General features: G+C 43.5%; 1 protein-coding gene across 12 annotated transcripts in view; it reads left to right on the forward strand.

The window, feature by feature from the left end:
- Positions 1-17,879, forward strand: part of COL6A3 (collagen type VI alpha 3 chain) — a 164,254-nt gene that overhangs the window by 111,986 nt on the left and 34,389 nt on the right. For all 12 annotated transcript variants that reach the window (XM_053283097.1, XM_053283107.1, XM_053283096.1 and 9 more), the window contains 8 exons: positions 1,362-1,397; positions 1,497-1,559; positions 3,486-3,548; positions 7,281-7,313; positions 7,817-7,853; positions 8,172-8,665; positions 9,785-9,884; positions 11,048-11,743. In XM_053283097.1, coding sequence (XP_053139072.1) covers positions 1,362-1,397; positions 1,497-1,559; positions 3,486-3,548; positions 7,281-7,313; positions 7,817-7,853; positions 8,172-8,665; positions 9,785-9,884; positions 11,048-11,743 — 1,522 coding nt within the window. The remainder of the gene's footprint in view (positions 1-1,361; positions 1,398-1,496; positions 1,560-3,485; positions 3,549-7,280; positions 7,314-7,816; positions 7,854-8,171; positions 8,666-9,784; positions 9,885-11,047; positions 11,744-17,879) is intronic.

Genomic DNA, 17,879 nt, shown 5'->3' on the forward strand with positions numbered 1-17,879 from the left:
ATGGATGCTCTCTTCATTTCCTTTCTGCTGGGATCTATGGGCAAGGTGGTATTCTCATCTACAACTGCAAGGTGGATTAGAGCCTGCATTGCCATGACTATGAGGCACAACAGCTTCGGCTACCTTCGTGCATCCTAGCCCACTCCACTCGGGTGTCTGCCACCTCAGTGGCATTCTCAATGAGAGCACCTGTACGTGAGATCTACAAGGTGGCCACATGGAAGAAACCGTCCACCTTTACCAGGCATTACAGAATGGACACCTACAGTTCAGCCCAAGCTGCTTTCGGCAGAAGAGTACTCCAACAGATACTTCCCCAGGAGTAGGGGGAGGCACCCCTCCAGTGTTGTTAATGGGCTATGGTAAGTCCCATGCAGAGATGTCCTTGACTTCTTCTGGCTGCTGGAGTCAAGGACATCTCAGCTCACCTGGTTGGCTCTTCCTGGGTCCTCTGGGTCTTTGTCACGTACCTGTACCTTCTTGCTGCATTTTCCACACTGAAGGTGTCCTGAGGAAACTTCTGCATCAACAAGATTGACTCTTCTATGGAACTATAATTCATATCTCCCTCGAATCCCACGTGTATAGTTAAATGCTTCTCTTCTCATACCTTCCGCTTATTTCCCTGAATCTGTTACTGTTTTGACTGCCGTGATCCCCTAGGCCTGTAAGAACTGGGTGAGGCTATTCTCTCCAGAATATATAGGCTTTCCTTTAGCTAATTAACATAGTCCTGCCTAGAGCATGTGGGGGAGGATAACCCATGCAGAGATGTCCTTGACTCCAGCAGCCATAAGAAGCCTTCATGGTAAGTGACCAGTGCTCCATTCCAAATGTGACTGCACCATGTTATCTTCCAGGAGATGCACAGGTGTGGCTTTGATGAGCCTCCTGGGTTTTAATTTTAGGAGTAGTCGCTGTGTCCCTACCCCATTCTCTCCCTGACTTGGTGTGTGAATGGTGTACTTGAAAGAGCATTCTGGTTGATCTTGGAGATAGCGATAAAACATGGAGGCAGTTTTTTAGTTATGCCAAACTCAAACAATTAGAACATCACTGGCACCTTTCATTGATCCCAGAAAGCAATAGGGAACCTGTGGAGACAGCATAGCATTGCTGCAATGCAAGGTGTTCCCCAGTGATCATCCCCCTCCCAGTTAGAAGGCAGATGTTTTCATATCATACTAGCTGAAACTTCCACACTGTCATCGTATTGTAATTTCTATTGTGGAGTAGGAAGTGTCAGACAAATGCATAGGTGGTAATTATATTGATTGTTGTTAGGAAATAAACCTTGCATTTTGGTTTTGGATTTTTTGCTTTTAAGGTTGCCATCTACAATGTGTTTCTTATTTCCACAGGGAGAATATGGTGTCCCAGGATATCCAGGACAAAGGGTACTTACAGCCATCTTAATTATGTTCCTTATGCTTAATAGCAATGGCTTCTGGATTATACCTGCCAGAGGAGTTAATGTTTTGCTGTTTTCTAAACAGGGTCCACGTGGAGATCGTGGTACTGCTGGAGATCCTGGCCCCCAAGGAAACAGAGGCTTTCGGGTACTGTAGTTTGGTTCCAGAAGTTTAAAATGAAAGGCTGCTTAGTTCAAAGACTCATTTTCTTCTATAAATTATTTTCCTTGCTCTGAATTTCATCCCATTGTTATTATTATTGCATAGATTAAGATAATTATTTCCTTGGCATTGCACCAAGCCCCCAAAGCAGAAGATGTGTAATGACCATCTACTTATAATACCAAACATGCCTGCTGGGTTTATACTAGCATTTTACTGTGATCTTTTAGTGGAATTATCACAAGATAATGTGACACACACCAACTAGGCAGAAGGTTATCTTTTAACATGGTAGTTCTCATATTTAGCAGAGGAAGAACACACAAGTATGTGTTTGTGGTTTGGTTGCTGATTCCCCTCACCTACTGGGACACTGAAGGGTTTACAAATTTCAGAACTGGCAGGCATTCTACCCCCATACATAAAACAAGCACCTCAGGTGTTTAATTCACTTCAGTTACCTTAAATTAAGTGCTATTGTTCTCAATGAAGGAACAGCTGTTCTAGGTCTCTCTGTTGCTCTGCTCCTTTCTCTGATCCATATATTATTTCTCATGTTCACAGACTGATTTTACTATGTTTCTCATTGCTGCCTGCTTCCCTTTCTACAATTCACATTAGGGAGATATTGTACACCAGCAATATCTGCTGGGCATTTAAAAAATATTATCACTAGCCCTCAAGAACACATTACCCACAGCAGAACCTACAAAACAAATCTGATACCCTTTATTCCTGAATTATTATAATGGTATTGTAATTTTTGTCCATAATTTTGGACAGGCAGTTGAGCTAGTAAGTAATAATAATACATAATCCCACAGTGGGAAGATTTGCATACATTTATCATAGCTCCCCCCATGAGTTGATTAAATGTTATTTAATCTGTAAGAACCCACACTGCTATTGATCATGTTAGGACAGCCAATATGTACAGTTCCCATATAGGAAGCAATTACTGCTTCCAACTTGACATATTCTTTGGCAAGTTGCAAGCAGTAGTTTCTTCTTATATGGGAACTGTACGTGTAACATTTAATCATATACAGTTCCATATATGGGAATTGTACATGTAACATTTAATCATATTGGCTGATATGGGAGACTATTGACCACATGAGCTAACTGCATGCAAAATCAAGATGCATGCACCTATAAAGTTAGATGTTTCTGCATGTTTATGGTTAGGTCCAAAGGTGCCCTTAGTATGTGGAAGGTGCCTTCTGCCCTAGAGACCTATACAGTTCTATATCAGAAAAGGAAAATTAAATCCAAGGATGTTTATCTCCTTGAGCAAGGGTTTGCACAACGTCTTGCACAAGCATGTGAAAAACTAAAGAACCTTTCTATAATAGCACTGTGTAAACTGAGGCCCAGATATTTGCAGAACTGCACTAGTGGCTGTTTTACTTCTGTTAATGGTTGTTCATCGTCTACCTGCACAAGAATTCTATTTATTTATTCAAGGCATTAATATCCCATCATCCCAATTGGTCAGTGAGCTCCGCAGTGGCAGGCGGTGGGCAGAGGGATGGGGTGGCATTTGTGGCACTCTGTATTAGGTGCCCAAAGGTTTGGACCTTCTCAATTGTCAGTAAATCCCACCAAATTAAATTGAATGCTGCCAAAAGTAAACAAAGGTTTTCAGCTGGCATCTAAATGATAGTAAACCAGCAAATGTGCCTGGGGTGGGAATTACATATGGTGTTATCACCACAAAGAAATACATTTCTCTGTATGTTTACACCATTGAGCCACAATCCAGCCTAATTTTAAGAGGTGAGAGCAAGGGGGAATAATCGATCAGATCATAGTTGTGTAACTGAACTAATCTGAATTCTCTGCATGAACAAAAGAGAGCAGATGTGTATACCATAAATCTAACGTATTTACTCTTTCCCCTTGCCTTAGGGAAATGCAGGGGAACCTGGCACACCAGGTCTAAAAGGAGAAAGAGGATATCCAGGCCCAGCTGTAAGTTTGCTATACACATTATTGAATCCAGCACCATGTCTCTATTAGAGACTCCAAAATACTTTTGAATGTCTTTCCACACTTGGTTTACAATTAAGCCCATATGTCTCGTTTCACCTCTATTGTTCTTATAGGACGATCCTCAGTTACCTTAAATAAACTGCATGAAGCTGTGTGTGTGAGACTAATGAGGAACTATAAATGTGTTACTTTAATATGCTTACTCTGAAAATTCTGGACTTGCTATTATTACCTGAAAATATTCACATATGTGCATAGTTTAAATAAAGATTCCAGCCAATGTGGAAGTCACTCCTGTGATCCAGTACAGAATACAAATGTGTCTTATGCATATCTCAGTGAAATGTACATCAATTTGAGGCCTAATCCATCCTTTCTTGTGCTGTAATGTAAATGGAAGTCACAGTTTGTTGAAATATACAAATTATAACCCATAATGCACAATTTTAAATTCTTGATTTCAAAATTTGGATGTCAAATCTGAATTCAGATTCTGAATTTTGAAGCAGAACTTTCTGTTTTTGTGTGCATTTCTGGTTTTGTCTGTGGTGTCACTAGTAACATGTAACACCACTTTCCCTGCTATACTTATGCTATTTGGTTAATGCTGATTGTTTAAAAGTAACTTTTCAAAATGTCCTCCTTTGCTTGAGTGCTCCTATATCACACAGGCCCTTCTCAGAGTCCCTCTGACATGGAGGTTAAGTGAACAGTGAGTGCAAAGAGGATGTTTTCTGTTGTGGCACCTGGTATTTGGAATGTCCTGCCCAGAGCTGCTCACCTATTGTCAACCTTAATATCATTTCAGCACAAGGCAAAGATATTTTTCCCCTATTTGTCCAGACCTTCCAGCATGTGTAATAGCTAGTTTTTAACTGATATTTTATACTTCTACTAGATTGATCACCAGGGAATGGCCACAGTTTCTGTAATTTTATAATGTCTATGGACTGTGAATTTAGTTTTTCAGTATGCATCATCCTGTACCAGCATAGTTAAGATGAGGAGTTCTTTCAACATTCTGCCATTATAAGCCCTGGACATTCTATTGATCATAAAACCAAAACTGTCTGGTCAAAACTGTCTGACCACATGCAGGCATAAAGTAGGTGAAAAGGGACACCACCCCTCCAGATCTGGTGCAGTTCCATGGAAAAATGACGGAGATGCAATAGCTTAAATATTAAATACTCTTAAAAAGAGAGAGTTCACTTGTTTGCTATGCCTTTTTCCTATCTGATTGCACAGAGTAGAAAACCTTGGCTCTCAAGCTGTTCTTGAACTACAACTCTGACCTGACATCCGACACCCTCAGGGGCCCAAGAATCCAATTCCAATATTTTCAAAATCTGGTCAGATCAGATCTGACTTTCTGTATGTGCATAGCCCTAACAGATACACCTGATGTTTTCTGTGTGATGCATTCTACAAGGCACAGTTATTTAGCCAAATGCTATGTACTATAACAGGGCTTCAAACTTTTACACATGAGTAGAAATCACTTTTGTGAGCACTGTGTTCACCTTAACAGAGGTTGTTGATGTCTACAACTCCCATCATCCCTAGCTCCAGTGGGTGAGGATGACTGGAGTTGCAATCAACAACGTCTGGGAATCCCAGTCATAGGGAATACTGTTTGTGACATCCCATGCCCCTACTTATGAGAACCTTGCATCCTTTCTTGTGAGTAGACACTTAATGTTAATTGTGAGTAGGTCTTTCATTCTTACTTCCTAGTAGACCATCAATTTTACTAATGAAAATTAGACCTGAAATTACTAATGGGTAGCCCTTCAACCATACTCATGTGTAGCAATAGCAATAGCACTTACATTTATATACCACTCTATAGCTGGAAGCTCTCTAAGCGGTTTACAATGATTTAGCATATTGCCCCCCAACATTCTGGGTACTCATTTTACCAACCTCGGAAGGATGGAAGGCTGAGTCAACCTTGAGCCCCTGGTCAGGATCGAACTTGTAACCTTCTGGTTATAGGGCGGCAGTTTTACCACTGCACCACCAGGGGCTCTGTAGACATCAGCTTGTGAGTAGACCATCAGCTAGCCTTACTCATGAGTTGTCCCTCAAATTTACTTGCAAGTAGGCTGTGCATCCTTCCTCTGAGTAGCCCCCCAGACTTATAAGTAGTCCTTACCCTTACTTGTGAGAAGGTCTACTCTCAAAAAAGGATATAAAGTTTAATTCTGAGTAAGGTTGTAGGTCTAGTCCATGGGTGTAGCATCCATTGGACAAGGGGGGGCGGCAAATGTCCTGGAGGGTCAGGGGAGCCACAAGGCTGCTGCCAGGTACTGCTGGGGTGCAGTGCTTTCCCTCACAGTTTCCCCTGGCTCCCCCCACGCTTTCCTCACCCAGCCCCTCAATGCTGCTCCACCCCCCTCCTGCCCACCATGCAGGAGCCGCCACAGGAGGTGCTGCCCAGCCCCGATCCACCCCCACCCCCAAACAGAGGACAGCAGCACCAGCAGCCCCACACCCAGCCCCGATCCACACCGCCGAGCAGGTGCTGCTGCGGCCACCCTCCCAAGACCCTTATCGAACTGTGAGTTCAAGAGACAAGGGGAAGGCTTGGTGGGGGTAAGGTTGCCCCGTCCCCTTGCATCTAGTGTCAGATACAGGGGGCGTGGCTACGTTGGGGCTCTGGGGCATGTGGGATGGATGGAGGCCCCTGGCTTAACTTTGCCCCCTGGCCACCAGGAACCTTGCAATGCCCCGGTCTTGCCCCGGACAAGTAATGGTGCAATCTACTTGTGAGCTAATGTAGAGTTTCACTTGTACTCCTATTCATGAGTAGACAAACACAAAACCATGTACACAGCTCTGGGCTCCTGGGAGGAAAAGTGGAATATAAACGTAAAATAAAATGTTACCTGTGAGCAAGTGTGGATCAGTAGAAATTCAAGGTCAACTCATGAGGATGGTGGCAGTCTACTCACAACCAAGGATGCAAGGTCTTTGTAGGAGGAAGGTTGTGGATCTACTCACAAATAAAAGCATGGGGTGTATTTGCAAAGAAGGGGGTAAGGTCTGTCATGTGTAAATGTGTGGGTGCATAGGGCCTCATTTCTAAAGCAGCATAATGTACCAGATACAAAGTCTTTACAGCTTTTAAGGCTCAGAAGTTAAGATGCACACTTTAACTTGCAATTTCCACAAATTTAAGAGCACAAGTAAACACTGAAAGCATCTTTACTCTCACCTTAAACCCAAGGTTTTTGGATGATTGAATATATCATGCTACTGGCTCTTGATGGATCATCCCAGTAAGTGTAAAAGATGGGACACACTGTTTAAAATATTCTGTAAGATCCTTAAATGCGTGTTTCCCAGATTTTTCTACTAAGGAGATATCCCAGTGAAACTTTGGCTCCAATCCTATGCACATGTTTTTGGAACTTGAACCTCAATGAGGCTTATTTCCAAGTAAACATGCATAGGATTGATCTGCAAGCCTTTATTCTGTTCCTACATGAATTTTCTACTGCCTACACTCTAAAGACTTGTGTGCTGCATTATTTCAATTATCCATTGCTGACTGCCTAGCAGCACACTGACAAGGTTCTCAGGAGTCTCGACCCAACTGTTGGCTTTGTCCTCCCATATGATTGAATGTCTCAAGTCAATATAAGGCAAGCACTCTTAAACATATGTTTTGTAATCAGAATTGTATTCTTAAATTATTTATTTCAGGGATTTAAGGGGAACAGAGGAGAATCAAGAGATGTAAGTCAGTTACTCCCTTTTTAAAAAATAGTTTATTGAACATTTTTCTCATTTACAACGTATTCAGTTCCCTGTTATCATTGTATCCCACCCTCTACCCACCCTCCACTTCGATATTCATCCAATAAAGGGAAAGGAAAGAAGAGGAAAGCAGAAAAGGGAGGAAAGAGAGAAAGAAGAAAAGAAATTATGCTTAACATATGGGTGTCTAGATGGATCAGCAAAATAGAGATTAGAAAAAGTATGGTTGTCTTTTAGCATACATATAATGAGCCAGCATGGTGTAGTGCTCCTTGGAGGAAGAGCGGGATATCAAATGTATGTATGTATGTATTTAAGTAAATTAGAGAGAGAGAGAGAGAGAGAGAGAGAGAGAGAGAGAGAGAGAGAGAGAGTTAGTTAGTTCTAGGAATTTATACCAAATCCTTAGTGCAAGATCTTTTATATTTCTTTGGGCTAGAAATCCTTGTTCATTGTCTTCCTTCTTCTTCTTTTCTTTATAGCAATGTGCACTTGTACTCAATATCAGAGATAAATGCCGTAAGTCCACTTCTTTTGCCCCTAATGTTTATGGCACTCACATTCTGCATAGACTTTGAAGTAATTCTCTCTCTCTCTCTCTCTCTCTCTCTCTCTCTCTCTCTCTCTCTCTCTCTCTCTCTCTCTCTCATTGTTACTTACAGCTTGCTGTTACGGTAAGTCCATTACTCAGCTTCTGGCAGATCTAGAACTGATGTAAATGATGACTTCAAAGGACCAGCACTGATTAATGCCCGCTGTGGAATAAGGTCCTTGGAATTTTAGAAACAAACTTATTTGATCATGTTAATTATTTTTTAATATACTCATTACTTGCAGGTCCAAAGGAATGCCCAGTTTACCCAACAGAATTGGCATTTGCTATAGATACCGCTTCTGGTACAAGTGAGGATGCTTTCAGAAGAATGAAGCAAGCAGTGTTGACAATTGTTAACAATCTCACAATTGTTGAGAGCAACTGCCCACGTGGTGCTCGGGTTGCATTGGTTACTTATAACAGCGACGTCACCACTGAGATCCGTTTTGCCGATTTCCAAAAGAAGGCAAATCTCTCACAACATATTGATGACCTCCAGTTCCCACAAAATAGAAAACAGCGAAGCTTAGAAACAGCAATGTCCTTTGTGGCCAGGAATACCTTCAAACGTGCCCGCAGTGGGTTCCTTATGAGGAAGGTGGCTGTTTTCTTCAGCAATGATGTAACAAGAGCATCTTCACAACTTAATGAGGCTGTACTGAAACTCTACGATGCTGGAGTTGTTCCTTTGTTCCTTACAGCTAGAGAGGACCGGGCCCTCATAAACGCATTGCAGGTTTGCATCCCTCTATTTTTCTTCCAATTCAGGGATATTTTATAGCATTAAGTCAAGCTGTGTCAGTCCCTGTCAGGGTCCCACCCTGATGCCCCTCTCAATTCTAGGGAGGTGATTTGTTTTTATTGTTCTGTGACAATTTAGTCTCCAGGTTCTGGGAATTCATTCAGCTTTTACTTTCCCTCACTGCCACCATTTAAATTCTTGTTACCCTGCTCTCGGTACTCAACACCTTTGGCTGTGTAGTCTCGCGAGCACAGGACAGGTGCTAAATGGATATAAAATGAAACAAATAGGATATAAAATTCAGGATATAAAATAAAACAAAACTTGAGGTATAAAAAAACAACAACCAAGAATATGTTCATTATTTACAGATTAGAATAAAGATATTTGATGTATCTTTACTAGGTACATCAACTGTTGTGGATAAAATGTAACATGGGGGGGGGGGTGAGATAACTGGGACAGAGGTAATTAAACTTGGGTTTGTAATCTTAGTGAATTCCTCCAGACCTTCTTGTCTGTTACTAGGAGCTGCCCAGAACACTGCTGGTTCTCCAACCTCCACACATTCACCCTTCAAGTTCCACACAACACCCCCTGAACAATCTCTTGTTCAGAACACAGCAACCAATCTCTCAACCTTCAGCCTAACACACCTCCTACTCCCACGCAACTAAATCCAACTCTCTCTCTTTCCTCTCTGCCTTTCTTAAATCCTTCTCCCTCTGAACCTTTTGTGCCTGGTTACTAGGGTAACCCACACTCACACACTCACCTTCTCCTATATAACTCTCCTCACAGTCCCTGGGGTATCTGTAATAGAGACTGTGTCAGTCCCTGAGTTAAGTGTAATAATCTTCAAGACTTAACTGGGGCTTGCTGCTTGTTCGGACATTCCATGTTCAGACACTCCCATCCCTCCCACAATTTCTCTCACTCATCTTCTGTCAGGTTTCTAGTTCTAAGCCGTCTCCTTTTAGTCTGTAGAAAGGTTCAAAAAGCAGAAGCAACGTAATAATGTGTTCAAAATTCAATCTACACTCTGCTTAGTTTTAGCTATTCCTTGACATAGAGATAAGGCACTCTGTGTTTTCCGCTTTTTGTTTAAACCAGATCAACAACACTGTAGGTGGACAGGTGATCACCTTTCCTGCTGGTGCAGCTCAACTTAACCAAACTATCAGGAGAGTACTAAGCTGCCATGTTTGCCTAGGTAAGGTGTTTGCTTTATTTCTCATATAAATCTACATATTGCTGCTTCTGAGTACAATCCAGATTTACAACTGATTCTGTGAACTGATACTATGTGATACTGCCTGAAGCTGAGAGTTTACCACCCTCTCAATCAATTTGCCAAACTATGGGAGGTTGGAAACAGGCTTATAATGGCCTATATCTGAGAGTTCCGATGAAGTTTTCTTCAATAATGGTCTCTTACCCTCCTTCAGAGACATATTTATGATATTTACTAGACCCTCTTTGATAACCTCTCCAGTAGATTATATAAACCATATTGGTCAAGGATTAAAGGAACAGGTGCTAGGGTGCACCTTGTCCACATCCTTATGAGTCACAAACTGAAACTGATCCAGTCTGATCACATAAGAAGAGTTGTTGAACACTTTCACAGTAGGGGTGTGCACAGAACCAGTTTGGCCGGTCCAGTTCTGGGTTGGGCCCAAAAGGGCCCAGAACGGTTTGGCCATTGAACCAGGCTGAATTGGTTCACGAGCTGGTTTGGGGATAAACTTGTAAAGGGGAATCTGGTGAAGATTTCTCTTTACACGTCCCGTGGTCATTCCCTAATACTGAGGCCAATGGAGGGGGGGGCAGTGGGGGCCAAGTGAGATAAAGGTACCTTATTCCAGGCCGTGGTGGAGGCTGTGGAGACATTGGTGGCAGAGTGGAGGTGGCAGCGTGGCCTCCTCTGCCAAATGCAGTGATTCTGGTGCAATGTGTCAATATATGTTCCTACACCCTCTTATTATGATGATGGTGAAGGATGATAGGTAATATTCCTATGAATATTATAAATATTCATAGGAACATAGGAAGCTGCCATATACTGAGTCAGACCATTGGTCCATCTAGCTCAGTATTGTCTACACTGACTGGCAGCAGCTTCTCCAAGGTTGCAGGCAGGGATCTCTCTCAGCCCTATCTTGAAGAAACCAGAGAGGGAACTTGGAACCTTCTGCTCTTCCCAGAGCGGCTTCATCCCCTGAGGGGAATATCTTGCAGTGCTCACACATCAAGTCTCCCATTCATATGCAACCAGGGCAGACCCTGCTTAGCTATGGGGACAGGCCATCCTTGCTACCACAAGACCAGCTCTCCTCTCCTCATAACTTAACTGTGATATGTTTGTTCTTCTAGATGTATGTGATCCTGATCCCAGCTGTGGTCCTCAAAGGCCCATCTTTGGCAGAGACAGACGCTCAGCCCTTACAGATGTCGACATTGATATAGCATTCATCCTGGACAGCTCTGAGAGCACCACTCCTCTGCAATTCAGTGAGATGAAGAACTATATTTCATACTTAATAAGCCAGCTGGAAATTAGCTCTGAGCCAAAAGCTTCCCCACGCCATGCCAGAGTTGCTGTTATCCAACATGCTCCCTATGAGTATGAATCAAACTCAAGTACATCTCCCATCAAAGTGGAGTTGTCACTGACAGACTATGGATCCAAAGACATGCTAACGGATTTCATTAGGAACCAAATGGTGCAGCTGAATGGCAAACGAGCTTTGGCAAGTGCAATTGAATATACTACAAGATACATTTTTGAAAGTGCATCAAATCCCAGGGATCTAAAAGTCATTTTCCTGATGGTGACAGGAGATGTTAAAACCCAAGAACTTGACCACCTTCAGAAGGTTATTGTAGAAGCTAAATGTAAAGGATACTTTTTTGTCATCATGGGCATTGGAAGGAAGGTTAACATCAAGAATATCTATAATTTGGCAAGTGAGCCCAATGACATCTTCTTCAAATATGCCGATAAGCCATCTGAGCTGCATGAAGAGCCTTTTCTACGCTTTGGAAATCTTTTGCCATCCTTTATCAGCAGTAAGTAAATGATATAACATAGCTATGTAAGTTTGAATGCTGGTTGATGATGAAAATGAAATGCTAAGGTGAACAAGAAGGGAAGGGGGAAAAACCAGAAACATATTTGCTCAGAACAACTTCTTGTTTTATAACCAAGTCACAAGCAGAAACCAATACAAACCTCAGAGCTGAATTTCTAAAAACATGTTTGGATCCCTAACCAAAGTATTTTATTTAATTCCAATGATAAAAGTTTAAAACAAGATTATATTGTTAAAACTACATTTTCCTGAGTAGTGAGAAGTATTTAGTTTCCTTTGAGAGCACCAGAAACGTTGGCATCTGTGTACTCTTTGTTTTAATTACAAATATACAAACAGAGCATAAATGGAGGCACATTCCTATGGAAGGTAACACACTTTACAAAACCATAGTGATACCCTTTCACAATGATCAAGAAAGCCAAATTCACAGCTGCTCATCTTCATCATCATCATCATCATCATCATCATCATCATCATCATGATCATTAAAATAGTTATGTACCAAAAAAATTATAATTATCAAAGTGATTTACATAGCAAAGGACATGAGAACATGGTTCTCTGTTCCAAAAAGGCTTGCAATCTAAAATGAAACACAAGGGAGACACCAGCTATAGTCACTGGAGGGGCACTGTGCTGGGTGGGATAGGGAATATGAGCCTTCTCCTGCTAAATATCAGAGAGTTAAAAAGGTGGTCTTTGCCCAGTTAGCAGGGGTATGTACTGTACTGTAGACAGTCATAAGATTTAAAATCCATCCAGTCTATCCTCTTCATTGAGGCAGGGATTTCTACACCTGCCACTCCATGCCATTATAACATAGCAATGTAAGATTATTGTTGTTTTTAATCTTTTTATAAAACCAAATATTGGAGATTGCATGCATTCTGGTAGCAGGACAAGCTCATCAAAACTTGGATAAATAGTTTTTCAATAGGCATAACCAAAGAGATGGAGATTCCAAAGGAGAAAGGAATCACATTTATTCCCACATATACACTCCACCCCAGTCATTACACACCCACAAAATTAGTGCTCCTAGCTGTTCTCAGCAGCTGAAGAATAGGGGAGTTAGAGAAGCACCTGGTGCCCCAGAGAGCCAAGCGCGCACATGCGCACACACCATTCAGTGGGGCATCCACTAATCCCCCGCATCCAAATAGCCTCCTGGAAGGATAAATGTCAGATTTCCCATCCCAAGAAGTCCCCTTCCCCTTGTCAGCAGAAACAACTCCCCGCTTGTTGTTTACTTCTGCTCGTTAGGTACTGCCAGCAGCCTGATTGCAGCTACAGAAGTCCTGAGGGACCCTAGTAGATCAGAGGACTGGTTTTGGCCTAACCTGTTGGTCAGAATAGGTGTCTGTCTGCCATTCTGACTCCTGATTGGTTGCGGGCAGTGCTAGCCCATGCCTCCCTCTGGAAAATTGGCGTGGGCTCTAAATATGCAATTTGGGAGTGACTAAGGAGACTGTCTACTTAAGCTGGGAGTGCTGGAGCTCACGGAACACCTATGGATAGAGGACATGTACTGCATTTAGAAAAAAGACAATGAACCATCACTGTATATTGGCAAGCAGTGGAAGTACAAGCTAGGAAAAAAGAGATACAAGATATTGTATGCTGGGTAGGAGAATGGGGGGCTAGCAAGAATGGGGGAGCTGGCAAGAAGTGGGGCAACACCCCTCCTACCCCCAAATGTGGTAGCTCATTAGCTCTGTGTGTCACAAGGCAGCCAGGAGAGAGCAAAATGCATGCAGGACGAAGAATAATGATATTTCCAAAGGTGACATGAAAAAGCAAAGAAAACTAGCAAAACTGAAGCCAGTAAATCAACAATACAATCTCCAGTGTCAGCATTCCAGCCAATGGTTTTATTCAGTGCTCTCTCACAGATCCGTTATTCTCCTTCCATGGGGATTATTATTCTCCTTCCATGGGGATTCACACCAAGACAAAGCAAAGCTGCTGTTTTGATAAGGGCAGTCTGCTTTATTTGTCATATTTATGGCATGTAACCATTTTATAAATTCTAAAAATAAAGGGTACAAACTTGCACTCCATTCTTATGGAGCAAGATCCAGATTGGTTAAACATGACCAAGCACCATTGCAATGAATGAGACAAACCAGCCATAACAGGCTCAGTTACAGTGGAACTTAGTCATGACTAACTTAGACTGGATGTTGCCCATGGAGAGTAGGGTACAGAGCAGTTCCCTCAGGGTTCTGCTAGAACCATCTCCAACCTCAGTATCTGCCCTTGTGAATGGTGTGGTGTTGCTCTTCCCTATGGGCTGCAATTTGGTGGAGCCCTTCAGTTATAGCTGAGGCCTGCCCATGTCCTGCTGTCAGCTTCCCCCCACACACTGGCTGCTTCCAGCAAAGCAGGAGTAGAGCCACATGCCAGGGCCCATGGAAGAGCCAGGAACAAGAAGCTGTGGGTGGGCCTCAATGACAATTGCATGGCCCCACTTGTAAGAGCAGCCCTGTAGTGCACAGATATAGCTATTAGGTGGTGGAGGGGTTATAACTGTAGGGGAAGAATGGCAGTTCAATGCACAAATAGCAGAGCAAAACCAGTTTGGTGAGAAAGCAGCAAAGCAAGAGGTATTGAGACAGTTCTTTAGTATTGAATAACTACAAGGATTTATTTAAAGAAAAAGTTACAAACAAATGTGAAAAAGCTTGCAGCTTAATTTCAGCTGTAGCTCATGGCTGTAGAGAGAGACCGAAACAACCAGCCATCTCTGGAGAGAGAAAATGGAGACTAATACTGGAAGAAAAAAGAGAGGAGTCCAGCACTTTTATCCATGTCTGTACCCCCCCCCAGTGGTCACTATGAGACATTGCAGCTGAGAGCTGATGCTGCCAGGGTCCTAGCCCCAACAGTAACAAGGCTCTGTAGGAGCTGCTCTGCATTCTGGTCTCCAAACATAAGTGCAGAGTGCAAAATTCTACCCCTACAACATAATGTGTTAAACCAGATTTCAAAACATGTAGTTGAGTTACATTTTGCATAACGTTCCCAATTGTCCATCTGTCTAGCTCTTCATGGCATATACCTGGAATTTGTGTCTTCATCTGAAGTGTTCCTGAGAATCAGGGTGATTTGAATGTATATTTCCTTTCAGGAAAAATTACTCTTTGACTTTCCCCTAAGCAACAGGTTTGTTCTTTGATGTGGTCCCTGTTTTTTACACTAATGTGCTATGTTCCTGCGCAGAGACCTTGTCGGAACCTAACAAGCTCAATTCTCCTGCTCTGGGCAGGAACCCCGCCTCCAGCTGCTATATGCGGCTGCGTCACTCCTCATCCCCTCAGTCTTTCGTCATCCACACTTCAGTGGACATTGTGGAGTCTGCAGCTCGACAACGAGTAGGATCTATCTATCCCCTTGTTTTTTTTCTCCCTGCTAATTCGTTTTCTTTGTTTAATTCTTTATTACTTTCACATAGTAGTAGGTTTTTCTTGGCGTTTTGCTTTTTTACGGGTCTTTCCCTTCTTTGGCATGCTTAGCTGCATTCGTCTGGACTGAACTACGAGGCCCGTGCTAGGGTCGAGGACCTGCCCTTTGAGGGCTCTAGCCTATTTGCAGAGCAGATGGATAACACACTCCAGAAGGTTCAGAAACTGAGGAGTATGGCGCAATCAATGTCATATTCGTCCTTGAACACCAGGCCACAGAAAACTTCCAGGTGGTCACCTTATCAAACGCAGAAGACCCCTTCTCAACAACAATCTCATTTGGAACGTTCCTTTCATGGCAACAAGTTCCAGTCGAGATACAAGTAAGGCCTCCAGCCTAATAAGCTTTCAGAAACAGCATCCAAGCTCTTTTCAAAAGAAACAATGATTTGGGGCACTTCCAGACTCACTTTGCCCCATTTTTGGTGATCTGGGAAAGAGTGATCATGGACCACTTGGTCCTTATGATCATACATTTGGCCCTTGAGTTCTGCAGTATGCCATCTCTGTCCATGGTTACTGCTGGTGGGTCGTGACTACTCTGTGCACTCTGGAGTCAGACCAGGAGGTTGCCGCTCTCCTGTCAAAGGATGCGATTGATAAAGTCACCAATCCTAAGCGTCCTAGTTTCTATTCCGGGTACTTTATAGTGCCGAAACCGGACGAAGGTCGGAGTCCTATACTGGACCTCAGGGCCCTGAACAGACATCTGGTGTACAAATGATTTCAGATGCTATCAGTACCGACCATTATGACCACCTTGGAAAAGGACATGTGGATGGTGTTTCCAGACTTAAAAGACACGTATTACCACGTTTCAATATGCCCTCAGCACCAACGCTTACTGTTCTTCCAGATCGGGGGGATCCCCTATCAATTCAAAGCCTTGCCGTTTGGTCTCATGATGGCGCTGAGGGTTTTTACAAAATGTCTGGCCCCAGTAGTGGCTTTCCTGTAAGAGAGAGGGTTGCAGGTGCTGCCATATTTAGACGATTGGTTCATCCTGGCGAGCACCTGGCAGGCGGTCCTGGACGCTCTAGAGATGGTCATAGATACTCTGCATGGTTTGGGTTTCCAAATCAATTTCAAGAAATCTTAGTTGGAACCAACCCGCAGGATACAGTTCATAGGGCTAATATTCAATACAACTTTGGAACAGGTCTTCCCTCCGGAAGCTGGCCATTGACTTCTTGGCCGGAGGCCCACAGACTATGCGATCAGTGCAGCACCTACTGGGGCATATGGTGGCCACTACTTACATACTGCCTCAGGTACGCCTTTGAATGCACATTATTCAAAGATGGTTTTTGGATGTATTCTATCCCCTTCAGGATCTGGGCCATTTGGAGTGCACGCCCCCTCGATGGGTGCAGGAGACTACGGCATGGTGGACCGAGTTTCATCACCTGAGCATCAGTGCCCCCTTCCAAGCTCCCCAATCCCAATGGGTGATTATGACCAATGCCAATGGGTGATTATGACCAATGCATCGGAGCTTGGTTGGGGGGCCCACCTAGAAGGGTTTCGCTTGAGCGGACACTGGTCCCCCAAGGAGAGAGGGCAAGGCACATCAATTATCTGGAGCTGTGGGCCATATTCAACACTCTCAAAGGGTTCTTGCCCATGATTGGAGGGTGCTCCATAATGATCCAAATGGACAATACAATGGCAAAGACTTTGGTCAATCGACAGGGCAGCATGTCATCGAGGAGCCTTCTGTTCCTGTCTCTCGACCTTTGGTACTGGTGCATGGCACATGCAGTGTCACCTCGGGCGATTTATATACAAGGTTGCTTGAATGTCCAGGTGGACACCTTGAGCAAGATGATGATGGTCTCCCATGAGTGGGCCTTGGACCAGGGTGTCCTCAGGGACATATTTGTAAAATGGGAAGTCCTGACTCTGGACCTTTTTGCTTTCTGCTTAGGACAATACTCAGTGTGCCCTCTATTGCTCCAGGGGAGGAGAAGACAAGGGCTCTATAGGCGATGCCTTCGTCCTGTCCTGGACAGCCCTCTTCTGTATGTGTTTCCCCCATTTCCCCTCATTCCAAGGGTCCTGCGCAAACTAAGGGTGGATCGGGTCAGGGCTATCCTGATAGCCCCGTGGTGGCCCAGGAGGCTTTGGTTTTCGGCCCTGAGGTGGTTGGAGGTGGATTGGGTGCACCTGCCTGCCCTACCAGACCTGCTGTTGCAGGAAATGGGACAGGTGCTCCACCTGGATGTTTAGCTCCTTCACCTTATGGCCTGGATGGTTCTGCCGACTTCCCACTGAGACGCAAGGAAGTTTTGGTTGCAGCCAGAAAGCAGTCCACATGGAAGTCTTATGATCACAAGTGGACTCGCTTCTGTTTGTTCACTTCATTGCATGAGTTTGATGTGTTTTATCCTTCTGTGCAAGATATATGTAATTATCTGTTGTCCCTTAAGGAGTCTGGTTAAAAGCTCTCCTCACTTAAGGTACATTTGGCTGCCATTATGGCACGTTCGCCAACGACCCGGGCTTCGTGGTTTAAAGACCCAGTGGTGAAGAGTTTCCTGAAGGGTTTTCATATATATTTCCAGATGATCTTGTCATTTCGCCAGCTTGGGATCTGTCTGTGGTTTTGGTCAGTCTGCTACGGCCTGCCTTTGAGCCTTTGGCTTC

This window comes from Hemicordylus capensis, chromosome 1 (genome assembly GCF_027244095.1).
Source record: "Hemicordylus capensis ecotype Gifberg chromosome 1, rHemCap1.1.pri, whole genome shotgun sequence".
Taxonomy (NCBI): Eukaryota; Metazoa; Chordata; class Lepidosauria; order Squamata; family Cordylidae; genus Hemicordylus; species Hemicordylus capensis.